General features: G+C 37.7%; 1 protein-coding gene across 2 annotated transcripts; it reads right to left on the minus strand.

The window, feature by feature from the left end:
• Nucleotides 1–902: 902 nt before the first annotated feature.
• paxx (PAXX non-homologous end joining factor) lies at nt 903–9,449 on the minus strand. Of its 2 annotated transcripts, none has more exons than XM_034693002.1 (7): nt 9,258–9,449; nt 6,992–7,052; nt 6,820–6,869; nt 5,279–5,457; nt 2,141–2,191; nt 1,604–1,694; nt 903–1,517 (listed from the first exon to the last, which is right to left on the minus strand). In XM_034693002.1, the coding sequence occupies exons 1-7, from the start codon at nt 9,356–9,358 to the stop codon at nt 1,469–1,471; spliced, it is 582 nt and encodes a 193-aa protein (XP_034548893.1). In that variant the 5' UTR covers nt 9,359–9,449; the 3' UTR covers nt 903–1,468. The 2 variants fall into 2 exon arrangements, with proteins under 2 accessions (XP_034548893.1, XP_034548892.1); XM_034693001.1 differs by having other exon boundaries at nt 5,273–5,457.
• Between the last annotated feature and the right edge of the window lie 7,888 nt (nt 9,450–17,337).

Consider the following 17,337-nt stretch of genomic DNA (forward strand, 5'->3'; position numbering starts at 1 on the left):
TGAGGAGCTCGGTTGTTGATGGCCTTGAAAGTGAGAAACAGAATCTTAAAGATGATGCGGTATTTGATGGGAAGCCAGTGGAGCTGCTGCAGGACAGGTGTGATGTGGCTGCTGGAGGGGGGTCTGGTGAAGATGTGGGTAGCAGGATTTTGAACCAGTTGAAGTTTATGGATGGATTTGTCAGGTAAACCAAAAAGAAGGGAGTTGCAGTAATCTAGGCGGGAGGTGAGAGACGGACGCAGGCGAGAGATACTGAGATGGAATTATGCTGACCGAGGGACATTATTGATGTTGGACTGGAATGACAGTGAACTGTCGAGGATGACACCCAGACTCTTAACGTGGGGGAGGGGGAGACGGAGGAGTTGTCAATGAGGATGGAGAGGTTGCTTGTTTTTGAAAGGGTGGATTTGGTGCCAATTCTGCTTTATCCAACACTTTTTGTTCACTACATACTTTCAGCTGTGTTCCTTCATAGTTAATACGTCCTCAAAATAAATCTACTGTGAAGAAGAAAATAAAGAAAAATCATTGAATGAGAAGGCGTCCAAACTTTTGATTTGTACTGAAATATGGCTTGAAATATCTTCTGAGGTCTGGCTGGAAATGCAGTTGGCTCCATCCCACTCAGACCCTGAAACAGGAACCTGCAGCTTCTGCACATAATACAAATGAATCAATGAGAACCCAAGCACACTAAAAGCCTGCTTTGTCTGATGGAGGCACAGCCACAGACTGTATAAATAATGGACGTAGTCTCTGTGATGTCACCCGTCTGTTTCTGAGTGCTGTTTTGAAGCCTATTGGTAATGCTGAACTCATCCTAACTTAGTGTGAGGTAAAGAGGCAGGGTTCGAGCCTCATAGCCAACAGTCACAGAATAACAAGAAAAGGTCCAAGGCTCATTCTTTAAAACGCCTTTATTTCCATGTGCACCTTTAAAAGAATCTTCATCACTCTTTGGCACCAAACCTTCATTAGCAAGTCAAACAGATATTAGGACAGTAATAGGCCCTTCAAGATGTTCCTCCACTAATAGGTGGTGGAATTAGGAACAAGCAACAAAGTAGCTTGAAGTAGTAAAAGTAGTAAAACAACATTAAGTTAATTTAAAATGCAATAACAGATGCTCATTTATCCAGCTTTATCATTTCATAAACACGTAAAAAGTACACCTCATTTTTATATTGTTCTTATTTAGACTCTGCCCTGAGAGGCGCCTTTAAATAACATGTATTAATGTTATTAACCAAGAGAGAAAAATAAAGAGTAATAGCTTCATCCCAATCCTACTAAAATACATTTAAAATCAGTTTTCAGGGTTTCATCGTGACAGATATCTAGGAATAAAAGTTTTTATATCATACAGCCTGTTTGAAAAAATGCTAAATTTCATAATCACATGTTGGTAGATGAAAATACATCCCTTGTTGGTTTAGCAGCAGTGATGTGAGGATTGTCTGAAGAGTCAGTCTTCATCTACATCATCGAAGGCCACGCCGGTCGCTCGCAGCTTCCTGCAAAAACACATCAACAGTATTTAGTTTACGTTGACACAGGAGGAATAGTTCCTGTCGGAGGGTTGGGACGGACTCGCGTGTACTTTTTAGCTCCTGGGTTGATGAGTGAAGCTCCTGGAAGTCGTTTCTTCAGCGTCACTGATGGAGCTCCGTTCTGCTGCCGAGGCTCGAAGTCTGAGGAGAAAGTATCAACTCTGTCAGAACTGACAACACGATCAACCATTCACAAGCTGCATCTGTACGATGGAGCCAGATTAGAAGGTCATACAGGCCTGTCGAGTCGTTGTTATACAGTGTCCTAACAGCATACAAGCACTGGATATCAAACATGAACAAACGATGGGCGGAGTTCAGGGAACAATAATGTCAGAAACATTAGAGAAAAGTTTCTCCACTATGAGGAGGGTTACGGCTTTAGATCACAAACTAATCTGGAAAAGTGGCGAAGCTACATTTTCAGGCCCTGTTTGTGTGTAAGCAACGTCTATAAATGAGACCCCTTGTCCTTGAATGAGAGTAAATATGAAGCATACAGAGACATTTAAAACAGATTGAACAGGCACTACTACTGAGCCATAACCTCACTGAAAAACAGCCTTTATATATGTTCAAGAACGTACCTGTGGGCCTCCTCTGGGGGGCTTTCACTGGACTGATGGATGGGGACACACCTGCAGGTCAGAACATTAACAGTCAGTAAAGGGACACACCTCGGTATTATTCCTAGATCAACAAACTACCTGAAGTGAACATTGCGATTAATGTGGTGGTGATCAATATTCTACTTGGACCTTTATCGTCTGCGTAACTTTACTTGTGATAACAGTGCGGGAGGCATGGGGAAAGATTCTGTGGAGGATCAGCTGCTGTACAAGTGGAGACAAACTCCAGTGTTATCTTTACACAAGAAGTCCATGAAGAGATCCCCTGAGAGCAGACAGCTCGCAGAGCTCACTGGCTGCACATAGGACTAACAAGGGACTTCCACCAGATCCGTGTCCAGTCCGTGTCTGGTCCGTGTCCAGTCTGTCTCTGATCCGCTGCGGTCCTGCTCCGTGCTCTCTCGTCCGTCAACACCCACCAGTTGCGTTTTGGCACGGAGCAGGACCTCCGGACAGCTGGAGTCATGTGACTGAGGTTTCCCCCGAGGTAATCACTGAATCAAGGATTCTCCTCCTGCTCTCCTCATCCATGTTGTCTTTCTGGTCCTCTGAAAACCTCTGACCTGTTGACTCTAGGCCTGGCTCCGCTCATCATGACTTTGGTTTGTTGTTGTAGTTAAGTGAAATACGATCTGGTGATAACACAGAGTGTTTTATTCTGAAAATTAACCGGATGTTTTCATTTTGTTTTGGTGAAACCTGACTTCCTGTCCCGCTCCATCTGCTCTGTTGAGATTGATGCGTCGTGCTCCGGCATCCGGCAGAAATAGAAGTCTTGTGTATCTGATCCGGAGGACTCCGACCTGCAGGATCAAATGTTACGTCCAGAGCAAGAAAATGTAGGTTTTGCTAAAAAAAGTTATTTGTTTTCCTAGCAATACAAAATAGATAATACATGTGAAAGTGTGAAATAAGGACCTGTGTCATTGAGTAAATAAGAACTTGCTCGTACACACATTTTTTTGTTCAATTATCTATCAGGTAGAGAAAACAATGTGTGGTCTTGGGTTATATTCAGCATTCAGGAAGGTGTTTCAAGCATGTATCAATGCAAACCAGCTGGCTACAGCCAAAGTACTTGATCGAAGTCCGGTCCATCTCCAATCCGTCACAGCACCGGATCTGATAGGTCTCTATTCTAGAAAATGTGTTAACTTCCACTGGATCCGCTCCGTTGTGTTCCAGCTGCGTCTCTGATCCAGCAGGTCTGAGTCCTCCGGATCAGATACACAAGACTTCTATTTTTCCCAGATGCCAGAGCACAACGCATCAATCTCAACAGAGCAGATAGAGCAGGACAGGAAGTCAGGCACCGAATATAACCCAAGACCACATATTGTTTTCTCTACCTGATAGATAATTGAACAAAAAAATGTGTGTACAAGCAAGTTCTTATTTACTCAATGACACAGGTCCTTATTTCACACTTTCACATGTATTATCTATTTTGTATTGCTAGGAAAACAAATAACTCCAAAAAACTGTATTATTATTTTTTTAGCAAAACCTACATTTTCTTGCTCTGGACGTAACATTTGATCCTGCAGGTCTGAGTCCTCCGGATCAGATACACAAGACTTCTATTTCTGCCGGATGCCGGAGCACGACGCATCAACCTCAACAGAGCAGATGGAGCGGGACAGGAAGCCAGGTTTCACCAAAACAAAATGAAAACATCCGGGTAATTTTCAGAATAAAACACTCTGTGTTATCAGCAGATCGTATTTCACTTAACTACAACAACAAACCAAAGTCATGATGAGCGGAGCCAGGCCTGGAGTCAACAGGTCAGAGGTTTTCAGAGGACCAGAAAGACAACATGGATGAGGAGAGCAGGAGGAGAATCCTTGATTCAGGGATTACCACGGGAAAACCTTGGTCACATGACTCCAGCTGTCCGGAGGTCCTGCTCCGTGCTGCGTTCTGAAAACACAACTGGTGGGTGTTGATGGACGAGAGAGCACGGAGTCAGGCCGCAGTGGATCAGAGACGGACCGAACACAGATCTTGTGGAAGTCCCTTGTCATCAAGGCGTTGTGCCCAGCGGAGATGCTCAGTTGGAGGCTGCACAAGGTCTCCATGATGTCCTTTTTAGCGGGAGCAATAACAGCATCTGTCACTACAGACACAGAGAACTTTTTACAGGACATGACCCCATCATTGGATACAAAGCAGACTGGAGGAAAGTCATTGCAAAATATATTTCCTAGACTCTCAAAGCTGCTTGCCAGTATGTCTGCAGACTGACAACATCAATGCCATCTGAGCATGTGTTTTCTGCTGCCCCGACCAACACAAGACCATGTGGACTTATTTTCTCAGCAAGAACAAGAAGGCAGGAGTTTGAAAAGTTGTTTAATTATTATCTAGTTCAAATTTTAGTCAATTTGTATTTATCTATTCATTTATTTATCTAATTATTTTAATTATAGCATCTAATTGTCTTTTAATGGTTTAATATTTTAATGTTTTATTGTCTTAGAAATGTATTTTATTTTGGTGAGTTTAATGTCCTGTGTTGAGTTTTAACATCTTATTTTTCCTCCAGTATTTCCTCATTAAGATATTATGAGTGTTTCCTCACTTCATTCAGCAACTTCTTTTTAGTTTTCATTTATTTTATTATTATTATTATTATTATTATTATTATTATTATTATTATTATTATTATTGTAATCACTGTTATTATAATCATTATCATTATTATTGTTATTATTATTGTTGCATATATTGTGTTCTTAACCTTGGGATTGTGGGGTGGGTTTGGGGTTGGGGCTGGGATTAGGGTTTTGAGGGGGGTGGGGTCTTTTTATCTTTATATACATCTTTTTCTTAATTGATTCTATTTTAAATTGATTTCATGTACAGCACTTTGTGTTGCAATGTCATTGTATGAAAGCACTTTATAAATAAAGTCTGATAAAGTTGTGCACACAGCAGTCTGAGTACTCCATACAACTGGTGGTGGAGAGAGGTTACACATGCTGAACAAACATTCATTTAAAAAAAGGTAAAGCTGATATAACTAGCTGAGTAGATAATGTTACTTCACAGCCATTAAAGGATCCTCTGGTTTACAGTCTTACGTACACTCACTGTCCGTCTGCGTGAGGCTATCGGCCATCCTGAACAGCAGCTCCTTCAGCTCCTCCCTGGCCTGAGGACCCTCCAGACTGTTCAAGGTCACACTGAGGTCACCTGGACCAGAACCCACGCAGAGATCTGCACTCGAGTCATGAATCACAACAGACACTTTACCACGACTACAGGCAACTCTGAGGGAACCAGAGAGGGACAATCAGCATGGATTCATCGTTAACAGTCCTGTCTGTAAGATGGGACTGGATCTTATCCTGTCTTGATGTTGGGTCTTTGTTAATAATAGAACATAAGGCGTTCTTTGACCAGAGGAACTTTACCCCGGAACTACGTGCGTTTTGACCGGTGGACCCCGGGTCTAAATTTAGTTCAGGGGTAGATAATCTCCCCCCTGAGAAGCCCCTTCTAGGGGGGTAGTACTTTTCAAAGGTCCCGGGACTTTCGGGGAGCGGGGCCTGCAATGCTGAACGTGTCTGATTGGTAGATTAATCTCAGTGTTTTTATTCCTCCCTCCGTCCACAATAACATCACACACATCTGTGATTCACTTGATTTCTCTTTCTTTCATTAGTTTTGATTTGTTCTATCTTTTTTGTATGTGTGTGTACTTTTCAAAAGAAGAAGCTGTGATTCTCTTGATTTAGCAGCTTGTAACAGTAGTCTTCTCTCAGCCCACCGTGAATGTGTCTCTCCCGGTGTTATGGTTTTAAAAGTGACCCTGTAAACTGGAGACCTTCAGCTGAACATGTCAGTGTTTGTGGAGTTTACACAGCTGTTGAAACACAGAGGGAGTTCCTGGGAATGCAAACTAGTTTAGTTTTCATTAAGATTTCAAAATATCCTCATCAGATATTTAATGATCGTCTAAAGACGTTTATGAGGGATGCATCCGGCTGAAAGTCTCCAGTTAACAGGGTCGCTGTTTGAACCAAAACACCGGTCCATCTCTGCCACGGCTTTTTGAGTTCAAAAGGATTTTAAAGCCGTGTTGAAACGTCTTTGCTACTCGCGCTTATCTCCTCTCACGTGTTGATTCAGTGAATCCATCTGTGATGAAATATAGCACCATCTAAAACAGACCAGCTGAGTCTCTTCATGCTAACAGGCTAACTGTTGTGTTGCTCATAATGATACCTGCCTGTCTGTCTGCTTCTATGGTGTCATCTGTGATGAATGGCACTCCTCTTTGTTTTACTGCCCTCTACTGGTCTGGTGGTGTAGTGCATTTACTTTTTTTTTTCTCCATACGTCACTGGCCTGATTTGCACAATCTACCCGGGACTTCAGCCCGTGGTCGAAATGCAGACAACAATGGGGGCACAGGAACCTTTTAGTTCAGGGGAAAGTAGTTCTGGGGGCTAAGAGCCTCGGAACTCTTGGTCCAAATGCACCTATAGAGTACTAGTCTAGACCTGCTCTATTTGGAAAGAGTCTTCAGATAACATTTGTTGTTATTTGGCGCTTTATAAATAAAGATTGATTGATTAGTATAAATGTGCAAGTGTTTTCCTGAGGCGCTTCACAAAGAGGGGTCTCACCTGAGGTTTAGGAGGATATCATCTGTAGATTTGAGGGCAAACTTGTGTCTCTAAAAAGAACAAGAGTAATCAGAATATGCCAATCAGAACCACCAGTGTTGCACAAAAAGAGGATGAGGATCCACAGGGGACCAGAGGAGACCAGGGAGGGGGCTCTGCAGGGTAAACTTACTAATTGGTCCAGTGTGTCTGTGGTGAACTCGGAGCTCCAAACATCTGCAGCATCCGTCAAACTGCAGCAGATAAAAACAAATACATGAAAACACAAACACGTCCATACACGTCCATACACGTCCATAAATGTCCATACACGTCCATACACGTCCATACACGTCCATAAATGTCCATACACGTCCATACACGTCCATAAATGTCCATACACGTCCATACACGTCCATACACGTCCATAAATGTCCATACACGTCCATACACGTCCATAAATGTCCATACACGTCCATACACGTCCATACAGGTAGTTGAGAAGAGGCTGAGAGAGTCCAAAAGTGGATATAACACTACCACATGGGGTGAAGGGGAAAGAGAGCAAATAACGTATGGATAAAAATGGTTTCATAACAAATAAATTCCTCACAAGGTAAGAACTACATCTTTCCTCAGTACCTGTCACCCATGTTTCAGTGACATCATGTTTAGTCTCCAGTCAGCCTGATCAGAGGAGCTGTCAGGGAGACTTGGCAGGACACAGGTCAGAGGTCTGTTTTTTCCTCCTCCATATGAAAAAGGATGACCGATTTTTGTACTGTATCTATTGAGCCTTCAGGTAAATAAACTTGTGCATATATATCTCTTTTCAAGTCCTTCTGACCACTCAGAGCGATTTGACTTCAAAGCAATTTAAAAGTTGTGGCAGAGATCGGCCGGTGTTTTAGTTTAAACAGCGACCCTGTTAACTATTTTGAAATCTTAATAAAAAACTAACCTTGTTTGCATTCCCAGGAACTCCCTGTGTGTTTCAACAGCTGTGTAAACTCCACAAACACTGGCACGTTCAGCTGAAGGTCTCCAGTTTACAGGGCAACTCTTCAGACTGTTACACACGCTGCATTTAGATTTATATTTAATATCTAGATTTATATGTAGCATTTAGATTTAGATTTAACATTTATATTTATATTTAATATCTAGATTTATATGTAGCATTTAGATTCATATTTAACATTTAGATTTATATTTAATATCTAGATTTATATGTAGCATTTAGATTGAAATTCACCATTTATGTTTATATTTAACATTTAGACTTATATTCAGCATTTGGATTTATATTTAGCATTTATATTTATATTTAGCATTTAAATGTATTTAACATTTCGACTTATGTTTAACATTTGGATTTATATTCAACATTTATATTTAGATTTCATATCTAGATTTATATTTAGCATTTATATTTATATTTAGCATTTAAATGTATTTAACATTTCGACTTATGTTTAACATTTGGATTTATATTCAACATTTATATTTAGATTTAAAATTTAGATTTAGATTTATATTTAACATTAAGACTTGTGTTTAGCATTTGGATTTATATTTAACATTTAGATTTATATTTCATATCTAGATTTATATTTAGCATTTAGATTTATATTTAACATTTAGATTAATATTTAATTTCTAGATTCCTATTTAGCATTTAGACTTATATTTAGCATTTGAATTCAACAGTGATTTTACCTTAAGACTTTTAAAAATTCACTCTACATTTTCATGACGTTTTGGAGCTAAATGTGGAGAATTTTTGCTGTTATTTTCACCGTGCTCAACTTTACAAACAGCGTCCCATACTCTTAGGCCTACTCCAAACTGCATTTGAAAAGTAGGTAATATTATGTTCTCCAGCTTAATGTTCATCGTAGGATGAATTAAAGACTACATATTGCATTGTCACTTCCGCTGTCCAATTCGGCATACATTTGACATAAAGGAAACTTTACACAAGTATACTTCTACATGTTCAGCATTGGTTCAGAGGACAGATGTCACCGGGTGTTCTAACGTTCAGTCATCCCTCCCTACCCACCTATGCGTGTAACAACAATCACGGCCGTTTATTTGATAGATATTATTGTATTGAGAGACACGCCTTCTGATATCTTTAATAAAAGAAGACTATAAAACAGGGATTCCTTATTCCTGCACGTACTCTCGTTGTTAATCAAAAGACACGAACTGCCGAGGAACAGCTGAACTGTGAGGGGCATGTTTCGACAGAGCAGCAAAAAACAACAGAACACCTACTCCGCGTTTTAACTTCAGTAGAAGTAGAGCACTGTAATGAGCCAGACTGCATCGATACTAAGCAGTAATTGAACTGACCCCAGCAGGTTTCTTCTTCTTCTTCCCCTCTAAGGAAAGCAGCACTGAGCTGTTTAACATTTATCTGAACATTTCCAAACTCTCACTCAATCACTCACCAAACATTCAATACTCCATTCTTCCTCCTCGCGCAGCAGATGAATCTGGTCTGGCTCTTTTTATCCACCACAGTGAAGTATGATGTTTGGATTACATCCATGTTTCCTCACTCTGTTTACTAACAAGGAAGGGCTTCACAACCATAGTGCACAACCTGCATTTCTTCTTCTTCTTCTTCTTATCTCAATTTAATGGCGGATCGCAACCAAATTAAAAAGGTGCATACCGCCACCTACTGCACTGGAGTGTGTAACTTCAGAGTGTAGTACTTCAAGTAACACTACACCATGCAGACACGAAAACAAAAAAACAAACAATGAACAGAAATGAAGCAACTAAGTAATATAATGTATTACTTAGTTATATTACTTTATTACTTATTATATACATATTATGTATATAATAGTAACAAATAAATAAATAACTACTACTAATAATGACAATATAAAATAATGATATTAATCTAATAAAATAATAACAAATAAAATAAAAATATACAAATAAATTACTACTAATAATGACAATATAAAATAATGATGATAATAATAAAAATACTAAAATAATAATAATATTAATATTATTATTAATAATAATAATAATAATAATAATAATAATAATAACAATAATAATAATAATAATAATAATAATAATAATAATAAATAAATAAATAATTCAATAAATAACAAAATAATTTATCCCACAATGTAAACCTGTTTCTTTCAGATAAACTAAAAGAGCCCAATAGCATTCTCCCATCACTCCTCCCCAGAATCCCCTTCAAACTCCAACGTTGCTCCAGCCCAAATACTCTACCGCGTAACCTTTTTACACTCTATAACAACATGTTTCACATTCTCCTCAACATCACACACATCACAGTTCACTGAGAAACATTTGGTCATTAAGTACAGAGTCGATTTAATCCTGTATGACCCAATCTTAATCTGGCAATCATCACCTCCTCTCTCCTACTCCTCCCTTTAAAATCAGTAACATCAATGGATTTCTGGATACTATAGAAATGCCTACCTTTTGTATCCTCATCCCAATTTTTCTGCCACACATCCCTTACTGCCCTCCTTATCAGAGATTTGGCCTCTCCTTTTCCAAAGGGAACTTTCAGGGTATTTTCATCATTTCATTTCAAAGCTCTTTTGGGAACCTCATCAGCTCGCTCGTTACCCTCTACACCTACTGTATATGAGCGGGAACCCAGTAGAGCTGTCCAATACGGAGTCTTTGTATTCCCAACAATAATAAATACAACTCCACCAATAAATCCCCTCGGATCGTTTCTGATCCATTGCATCCCTAATATAACAGCAGTGAGTTCTGCTGTAAACACAGAGAAGTTGTCAGAGATTATTTTACATATAACAACATTATATTCTGGTATAAACACACCAGTTCCTACATGTCCACTCTCTGGCTCTTTGGATCCATCAGTGAAAATAGGTATATACGTAGTTATAGTAGGTATTGTTCAAATATTCACTAACTAGATTTCTAATGTTATCCAAACTGTGTTTAGTCCATACCTGCTTCTGTTTCACAAGCTGTGAATCCACATTAGGTGCAGGGAATACCCATGGAGGAACACTACTCCAAGAAAGATTTGGTCCAAACTCTAACTTACCAATACCATAGTCTTCTGCCAACATCATCATCATCATCATCTTCTTCTTCTTCTTCTTCTTCTTCTTCTTCTTTGTAGTTTATTGGCAGTTGGCAAACCAGCTTATAGGTGCATTACCGCAGCCAACTGAACTGTGTGGAACAGGAGATTTAAAGGCAGAAAAATAATTAAACTAAACTAAACTAAATTAAACTAAACCAAACTAAACTAAACTAAACAGAACCAAACCAAACCAAACCCAATCAAACCAAACTAAACTAAAATAAAATAAAATAAAATAAACAAAAACAAAACAAACTAAACTAAACTAAACTAAACTAAACTAAACTAAACTAAACTAAACTAAACCAAACCAAACTAAACTAAACTAAACTAAACTAACCTAACCTAAACTAAACTAGACTAAACTAAACTAAACTAAACTAAACTAAACTAAACCAAACCAAACCAAACCAAACCAAACTAAACTAAACCAAACCAAACTAAACTAAACTAAACTAAACTAAACTAAACTAAACTAAACTAAACCAAACCAAACCAAACCAAACTAAACTAAACTAAACTAAACCACACCACACCACACCAAACTAACTAAACTAAAGCAAACCAAACTTAACTAAACTAAACTAAACTAAACCAAACCAAACCAAACCAAACTAAACTAAACTAAACTAAACTAGACTAAACTAAACCACACCACACTAAACCAAACTAACTAAACTAAACCAAACCAAACTAAACTAAACCAAACTAAACTAAACTAAACTAAATAAACTGAACTAAACCAAACTAAACCAAACCAAACCTAGCTAAACCAAACCAAACTAAACTAAACTAAACCAAACTAACTAAACTGAACTAAACCAAACTAAACCAAACCAAACCTAGCTAAACCAAACTAAACTAAACTAAACTAAACCAAACTAACTAAACTGAACTAAACTAAACTAAACCAAACTAAACCAAACCAAACCTAGCTAAACTAAACCAAACCAAACTAAACTAAACTACACTACACTAAACTAAACTAAACTAAACTAAACTAAACTACACTACACTAAACTAAACCAAACTAAACCAAACCAAACCTAGCTAAACTAAACCAAACCAAACCAAACTAAACTAAACTAAACTAAACTAAAGTACACTAAACTAAACTAAACTAAACTAAACCAAACCAAACCAAACCAAACCAAACTAAACTACACTACACTAAACTTAACCAAACCAAACCCCACAACACCAAACTAAACTAAACTAAACCAAACCAAACTAAACTAAACCAAGCTAAACTAAACCAAACCAAACCAAACTAAAATAAAATAAACTAAAATAAACCACACCACACCACACTAAACCAAACTAACTAAACCAAACCAAACCAAACCAAGCTAAACCAAACCAAACCAAACTAAACTAAACCAAACTAAACTAAACTAAACTAAACTAAACTAAACTAAACTAAACTAAACTAACTCAACTGAACTAAACTAAACCAAACTCACTAAACTGAACTAAACTAAACCAAACCAGACCTAACTAAACTAAACCAAACCAAACCAAACCAAACTAAACTAGACTAATATAAACTAAACTAAACTAAACCAAAATAAACCCAACTACACTAAAACAAACCAAACTATACCAAACCAAACTAAATTAAACTAAACCAAACAAACTAAACTAAACTAAACTAAACTAAACCAAACAAACTAAACTAAACTAAACTAAACTAAACTAAACTAAACCAAACCTAACTAAACTATACTAATCTAAACCAAATCAAACCAAACTAAACTAAACTAAACTCAACCAAACCAAACCAAACTAAACTAAACTAAACCAAACCAAACCAAACCACACCAAACTAAACCAAACCAAACCAAACTAAACTAAACTAAACTAAACCAAACCAAACTAAACTAAACCACACCACACCACACCACACCAAGCTAACTAAACTAAACCAAACCAAACTTAACTATACTATACTAAACTAAACCAAACTAAACTAAACTGAACTAAACTCAACCAAACTAAACTAAACTGAACTAAACCACACCACACCACACTAAACCAAACTAACTAAACTAAACCAAACCAAACTAAACTAAACTAAACTAAACCAAACCAAACCAAACTAAACTAAACCAAACTAAACCAAACTAAACTAAACTAAATTAAACCAAACTAAAGTAAAGTAAATTAAACCAAACTAAAGTAAAGTAAAGTAAACAACAAATACAACAAAAATATTTTAACTTAACCACAATCACTTCTAAACTTAAGTATCCCGTTGTAGATTTTACTTGCTGCTTTCCCTAAAAACCCTGCTAATAAAAGGTGATTATGCTTTGACCTCTTTAAACATTGACAAAAGTAATTCCTCATGTTACTACATCCGATGCAATCAAGCAAAACATGTTCAACTGTTTCAGGTTGATTACAATGTGCACATTTACCTGTTGGGTGTTTGCCTATATTCTGTGTAACGTGTGGTTGAGACCTGTGTGACCTCTTCTCATGTGAGTGATGACACTTTCTTCCCTTTCGATTCCCTCCCTCCATCCTTCTGTCACCGACTTCTTTTTGAATGTTATAGGTGCCTCCCTGTGTCCACATTATCCCAGTGCTCTTGCAATACTGACTGTGCATATTGAGTGATAAACGTTTTGGTTTCATTTTTTCTTTATATGTATTTTTATTAGGTTTTTCTGCTGTATACATCAATCAAAAAATGCATGTTACCCAGTTTATATTTTAACAGACAAACAAGAACACATCGTACAATGACAGGACAATTCAGTTGTTGCAGCAATCCAGACATAAGTACAATCAAGAATAAATTTAAATAAGTAAAATAAAATAAGTTGTCTTAAATAAGAAAACAGGAAGGACAAATGAATTAGAAAGAAGATATGGTACATGAAAAAAAAAAAAAAATATATATATATATATATGTGTGTGTGTGTATGTGTGTGTGTGTATATATATATGTAAACAAAAAATAAAATAAAATAAGAATAAAAATTAAATTGAATAAAATTCTAATTATTTCTAACAAAGAAATCTTGAAATGATTTTTTACAACTTGCCCTTTGAAAAATATATTACATTAGTCTTCAAGAGAGGAAATAGAATTTACAAATGATAGCAGGACCCCAGGCCTTTTTACAATTATCTAAACAACCTCTAGTATTATACTTTATTTTCTCTAAATAGAGGAAGGACATTAGGTCTTTTAACCAGAAATTTTCAGATGGTGTTTTTTTGCTTCATTTTTGGTCAACAGAACTTCGAGGTCTATTTGTTTCAACCTTAGGGCCTGATCTACTAACAGCCCAAAAAACGAGCGCTAATTTGCGTGTGCAAATAATAATTTTGCATGTGCTATTTCTGGGCGTGTTGCGGGTGATCTACTAAGACTGCGTGCGCAAATGTTAACAAGCAGGGTGCGATTTGTGAAAAAAACAGAGGGGGGGGGGGGGGATATCTAAAAAAAAATGTCATGAATTCTGGTAAGCCTACATATTCCTTTTTCTGAAACAACCTCTCTCCAACACATTAAAATGTAGCCATTATGTATTTTAATTAGTTAATGTATTCACATAAGTAATCAGTTATCACAAAATTACAACAGATGTCAAAACATAAATTATATTCATATGATATTAATCATTTTATTAATCTTAGAATAATGAACTTAAAGTATCTAACATTAGTTATAACATTTAGAATTAAATTAACAACTTTAGAACATACAACCCTAAACTATTCTAACAAGTGCCATGCCAGTGTAAGATGAGATTTCTCACCAAATTGTCCTTATTTAATTCTAATTTTATTTGTATCATTGAGTTCTTTAGTGAAGTTCAAAAGACGTATATTTCATATATTGCACTGCCTCTTTAAGGTTGCTCAGGGTGACATGGTTTTGAGTTGAAGTGAAGGTGTCACATGAGTTCGATGTGCTGTTGTCCTACGTTGATGAAGGGTCATTAAAGGCATCACGACCCACAGCAGAAGTTGTCCCGTGGTCTTTCTTCCCCACAGCCCTCAAGTGTGATTTAATGAAGTTTCTAGTTAACCCTGTTGAAGTTGAACAGTTCTGAAGAGATACTTAAACAAGTTACAGCGTTACACTCATTTTGTCATTCAACTTTTTCACAGTTTTAGCCATCCTCCCGTTAATATAAGTTGGATCAATGCGCGTTCCTCTCTCCATCCATCAGAGGCTCGACACAACCTCCTACCACCAAGCTTTGGCAGTAGGGAGAGGAGGGCGGAGGCATAGGTGAACGTAAAGCTGCATCTTCCACCTGTGGAATCTCCAGAGATGCTGGCAGCTGGATGTCGTTATCCCTCACATTATCTTGACTTTTTCAGTTCAATTTTTGATGAAAAAAATGAGGAAATGCTTTGTTTCCGTTTCATGTCAGTAGACATCTCACATTACGTTGCCAGTAAACTTAAAACGTAGCCTAAACTATATTGTTTCTATTTCTATTTGTTCACTTGTCAGGAGGCGGGTCGGTTGGCACCATCTGCTGGCGGTAGGAAATGAATTAATATTACCAGATGGGGGAATGAGACGTATCCCCCCCAGAGATAAAAACTGTACAACCAGAGGGGGGGATGTAAAAATCAGAGGGGGGGAAATCCCACATGAACAACAAGTCGGCTAATGGAGGTGGGAAGCGATGGCAAGATGGGCTGGAGTTTTTGTGTGATGAAAACTGATGAAAAGACCAGAAGAAAACTGTTCAGGGAGGCTTCCAAGAGGTCTACAGCAACATTAAAGGAGCTGCAGGGATTTCTGACTAGTACTGGCTGTGTACTACATGTGACAACATATCTCCTATTCTTCATATGTTTCTGCTATGGGTAGGGTGGAAGACTTTTCTTATAAAGAAAAACATCCAAGCCTGGCAACATGTTTCAAAAACATACATGAAGTCTCCCAAAAGCATCAAATGTTTTATGGTCTGATGAAACCAAGGTTGAACTTTTTGGCCATAATTCCAAAAGGTATGTTTGTCTTAAAAACAACACTGCACATCACATAAAGAACACCAGACCCACAGAGAAGCATGGTGGGGGCAGCATCATGCTTTGGGCCTGTTTTTCTTCAGCTTGAACCCGGGCCTTAGTCAAGGTGAAGGGAAGTATGAACAGTTCCAAACACCAGTCAGTTTAACACAAAACCTCCAGGCCTCCGTTTGAAAGATGAAGATGAAGAGGAATTTCACCTTTCAACACGACAACAAACCAAAGCATACATCCAAATAAACAAAAGCATGGCTTCACCAGAAGAAGATTAAAGTTTTGGAATGGCCCAGCCAGAGTCCAGACCTGAATCCAGTTGACTGTGGGGTGGTCTGAAGAGGGCTGTGCACAGGAGATGCCCTCACTATCTATCTAAACTGGCTTACTGACGCATATTATCTATAAAATCTACTATTAACATACATTTGCCTTGATTTTACTCATTCAACAAACAATTGAAAAAACTTAAACCCATGCTTATAAAAAAGGAGGAAAACTTTGCATAATGCAAAAACTTAGAAAGAGCAGGTGGAAACCATGATAACTCCATTTATTAAATTTTAAGTGAATTCAGTTTATTGTTATGAAAGTTTCAGAGGCAGATTTACAGAAGCAGCACAGTCTATCAAAAAAACCCCAGCAGTAACACATCATTCTATGCCTTTCCCAAATCATTTGCCCCAGCCATGATAACATTGTTTACATTGCTGTAAATGTGTAAAGAGAGGCTGTGAAAACTTCATCCTCTCTCAAAAACCTTCCCCCAAAAAACACGAAATACATTTACAAACATTTCTTGGTTGTCTCTGGATGCAGCTGTGTCCCAGACTGAATCACCTCTCATCATGGTTCATGAGTTCCCTAGACAAGTTTTGAATTAAAGCTCCTAGTCTGTGCTGATTTTGACTCCCCCTGGGACTAAGCGGTATTTGCTGATTTTGTCCTCCACGTGTGACAAAAAATCTCCCTCTGTGTTCTGTCAACACTTGCCATGTGAAAAAAAGCAGCACCAGCAGTGTGCAGTTACCCACTTGGTTCAACACCCAATCCTAGCCAGTAATTTCAGACATTAAAAATAACAACGTAGAGATAGTCAATCTTAAAAAATATACCAAAATACACTGTGAATTAAAATATCAAACATATACACAGGACGGATCAAAGTTTATTCCTGCTACTGCATATGCAGGGTAATAACGTGTGTAAACTATGGTTGCATTCACACCAAAACCTATAATCGCTTAATAGATGAAATTCAATTAAATGAAATTCACTCACTGTACAGTGTGTGCCGATATAGAAATGATCGATCCAGATTACACTTGTTTTCTTAACCAGGCTGTAAACCTGTTTATTTCTGCTGTAAAGATCGTCTTCTTTGAATTGGTGTGTACTGT

Source organism: Notolabrus celidotus, chromosome 9 (genome assembly GCF_009762535.1).
Source record: "Notolabrus celidotus isolate fNotCel1 chromosome 9, fNotCel1.pri, whole genome shotgun sequence".
NCBI lineage: Eukaryota > Metazoa > Chordata > Actinopteri > Labriformes > Labridae > Notolabrus > Notolabrus celidotus.